Raw genomic sequence first — 3040 nt, forward strand, 5'->3', positions numbered from 1 at the left:
CAAGTTGCCGCTTACGTAAACTGTTGCCAATCTCCATTTCTCCTTCTTCCATCTTACTTTTCTAATCATTGAACCCTCCTTCTTCTCCCATTCTTCTTCCTCTTCTAACCCTTTTCTGACTCGCATCATTATTCTACGTATTGCTCTTCCTTTTCTTCCAACTCTTTCTTTCTTTGCACCCTGTTGAACTTCTTTGGCACCCTATTCTTCATCTTCTCCCATTCCTCCTGTTCCAACTACGTCTCCACCAACCTCACGACATCCCACTCTTTTATCTTTTCCCAAAACCCTTCCTGTTTTCCCTTCACTCCAATCAACGCAGAGTGTTGATAAGAAGAGTGTTGAACTCAACAATTGTATCTGCTAAACGCGCAAATTGTCATGGAGGGAACCCGGGGCACAGTATAAAGCCCCTTGCACAATGTCAAGCAACAGACAATAGAAACAAGGAATAGAAATCAGAAATCATGTATAAATGCAGTATAAACAATGATACATTCCGTCACGTTGGAAACTCTGTGCCTATTGCTTGTTGTCAACCAGTCATAGCATTCAAATTTTTTAGGTTGTAATTGTAACGATTTTTTCGTTATTTCCTGTTCCTATTGCCCTGTTGCCTGGCATTTGTGCAAGGGGCTTAATCAGTATGTTCACTCTCTGTCGGCACCTTTGATCTTTTGGTTTCCGATTTTCCGCCATGTTTCTCGGTAGACCATCGACGTATCAACGGTTATAGGGCCTCGGGTTGTACCTATACAAGTAACACTACCCAAATGTCATACGCCGATTTTTTTGAAACTATGCACACATGTAAAACTTCGAAAAATATTTGTGTCGTGTTTTTTAATTTTTGCTTATGAAGCGTTTAGAGTAGAAACTACTCCCGAAATATTAACCTTCTCAATTCTATGTATAACAATTCTTTAGGCCATGCACGTCGATTTGTTGTAAAAATACGAACCAGAAAACCTTGAAAATTCCTAGAGATAGTATTCTGGTGCAAAAACCATTTAGGATGACGTATATAGGATTGAGAAGGTTAATATTTCAAGGATAGTCCCTACTCTTAAAACGCTTCATAAGCAAAAATAAAAAAATACGACAAAAATATTTTTCGAAGTTCTACATGTGTATACAATTTCAAAAAAAATGGCCTGTGACACTTGAGTAGTGTTACTTGTTAGATGTGCAAAAGAACTGTATACATTATTCACTCTTATTAGGAATGGCCTAGGTAGAAGCACAATAAAAGATTATATATAAATGTGCGATTACTGAATAGCAATGTTTCGATGAATTGCTCGAATGCTAATTATACCTGAAATAACTATTATTATTATAAATTATAAAATTAAAGTGGAAATTATAAAAAAAATAGTCTATTATTTATTGTTAAAAATTTTATATTCGTAGTAAAGTTTAATTAAAATTAATAATACAAAAATAATATAATTTTTGTAAATTTACATTTATTGTCTGTACAGCGATGTATACATATTTGTTTAATACATTTACATGTATACATTTCATATGTTTACATATACGGCGGTATTTATTCGTGTTTCCAAATTTTCTGTATCGTATCAATTTCTTTTTTATGCGCTTCGCATAAAGCCTCATCCGGTTTTGAGAATCAGACTTATTATTCATGCTTCTATAAGTGTACAATATATTCTGAAACCGAAATGTAAAAAAAATTTTTAATTACTGAAATACAATTATGATAACGTATTCCGCTACATGTATCTCGCTCGATATAATATTTACCTGTACACAATAATAAAACACGTTGACTCTTTCTGTAGATGTGTTATTCATCACTTTCAGACACCAAGGCAAGCTGATTCAGCAAACATGACAGAATCGTGTCAATTTTTTTCTTATGCGCCTCGCATAAATTCTCATCCGGTTTTGAATCAGGCTTATTATTCTTGCCTCTGTAAGTGTACAATATATTCTGAAATCGAAATATAAAATAAATTTTAAATTATTGAAATATGTGCGTGATAACATTTTGCTACATGTATTTCGCTCGATATAATATTTACCTGTACACAATAGTGAGACACGTTGACTTTTTTTGTAGACGTGCTGTTCATAATTTCCAGACACCAAAGCAAGCCAATTTAACAAATATGACAGAATCGTATCAATTAATTCTTTCTTATGCGCCTCGCATAAAGTCTTATTCAGTTTTGTGTCAGACTTATTATTCTTATCTCTGTAAGTGTACAATATATTCTGAAACCGAAATGTAAAATAAATTCTTAATTACTGAAATACAATTATGATAACGTATTTCACTACATGTATTTCACACAATATAATATTTACCTGTACACAATAGTGAGACGCGTTGATTCTTTCTGTAGATTTGCTGTTTATCATTTCCAAACACCAAGACACACCGACATTTTCATAACGGATGTTATGAAAATTTTGATTACAAGATGTAATCAAGGAAAGAGAGATGTTTAAAACAATACTCTTTCCCAATCCCCAATTCTCAATCCCCATTCCTCAATCCCCAATCCTCAATCCCCAATCCCCAATTGTGTATTTATGTATGTGTGTAATATGTCATTGTGTGTGTGTCCGCAATGGTGAACTTGGGTTCGTAGGTTTAAGAATTATGCGGATTAATCTTCCCTGCAGTCAATATATATTGCAGATCACTATCCTTATTAGAAGGGTATTGACACTCCTGTGAAAATCTATGCGTGTCCACTGATCAGTCTAATAATTTAAATAATTAATTTTTATTTAATACTTCAAATTAAAGCAAATTTTAACGTAAAAATATAAGTAAAAAATGATTTTAATCTAATAATCTAAGTAAGTTAAAGTTAAATTCAATTTAATAATTCGAACAAAAGTTCCAATAATTCAAGTCAAAACTAATTTTAATTTAATAATCTAAGTCAAAATCAATTTCTATCAAATCAAGATTATTTTTACTTCAATAATTTAAATTAAAACTAATTTCAATATAATAATTTAAATTAAAGTCAATATCAATTAAATTAAAATCAATTTCAAT

General features: G+C 31.9%; 1 protein-coding gene across 1 annotated transcript; it reads right to left on the reverse strand.

Annotated features, from left to right (window-relative positions):
• Positions 1-1925: 1925 nt before the first annotated feature.
• LOC112462940 lies at positions 1926-2517 on the reverse strand. Its single transcript, XM_025029034.1, has 3 exons — positions 2335-2517; positions 2049-2241; positions 1926-1957 (listed from the first exon to the last, which is right to left on the reverse strand). Exons 1-3 carry the CDS (start codon positions 2515-2517, stop codon positions 1926-1928), a joined length of 408 nt encoding a protein of 135 aa, XP_024884802.1.
• Between the last annotated feature and the right edge of the window lie 523 nt (positions 2518-3040).

This window comes from Temnothorax curvispinosus, unplaced genomic scaffold (genome assembly GCF_003070985.1).
Source record: "Temnothorax curvispinosus isolate PA1 unplaced genomic scaffold, ASM307098v1 QBEX01012970.1, whole genome shotgun sequence".
NCBI lineage: Eukaryota > Metazoa > Arthropoda > Insecta > Hymenoptera > Formicidae > Temnothorax > Temnothorax curvispinosus.

What these genes read in the sequence shown, in the direction of transcription:
- LOC112462940 (XM_025029034.1), bottom strand. Translation starts at nt 2,517, where the DNA reads ATGGGGATTGAGAATTGGGGATTGGGAAAGAGTATTGTTTTAAACATC. An exon ending in CGTCTCACTATTGTGTACAG is followed by an intron (nt 2,242 to 2,334) that starts GTAAATATTATA and finishes TTTCGGTTTCAG; the next exon opens with AATATATTGTACACTTACAG. An exon ending in TGTCTCACTATTGTGTACAG is followed by an intron (nt 1,958 to 2,048) that starts GTAAATATTATA and finishes TTTCGATTTCAG; the next exon opens with AATATATTGTACACTTACAG.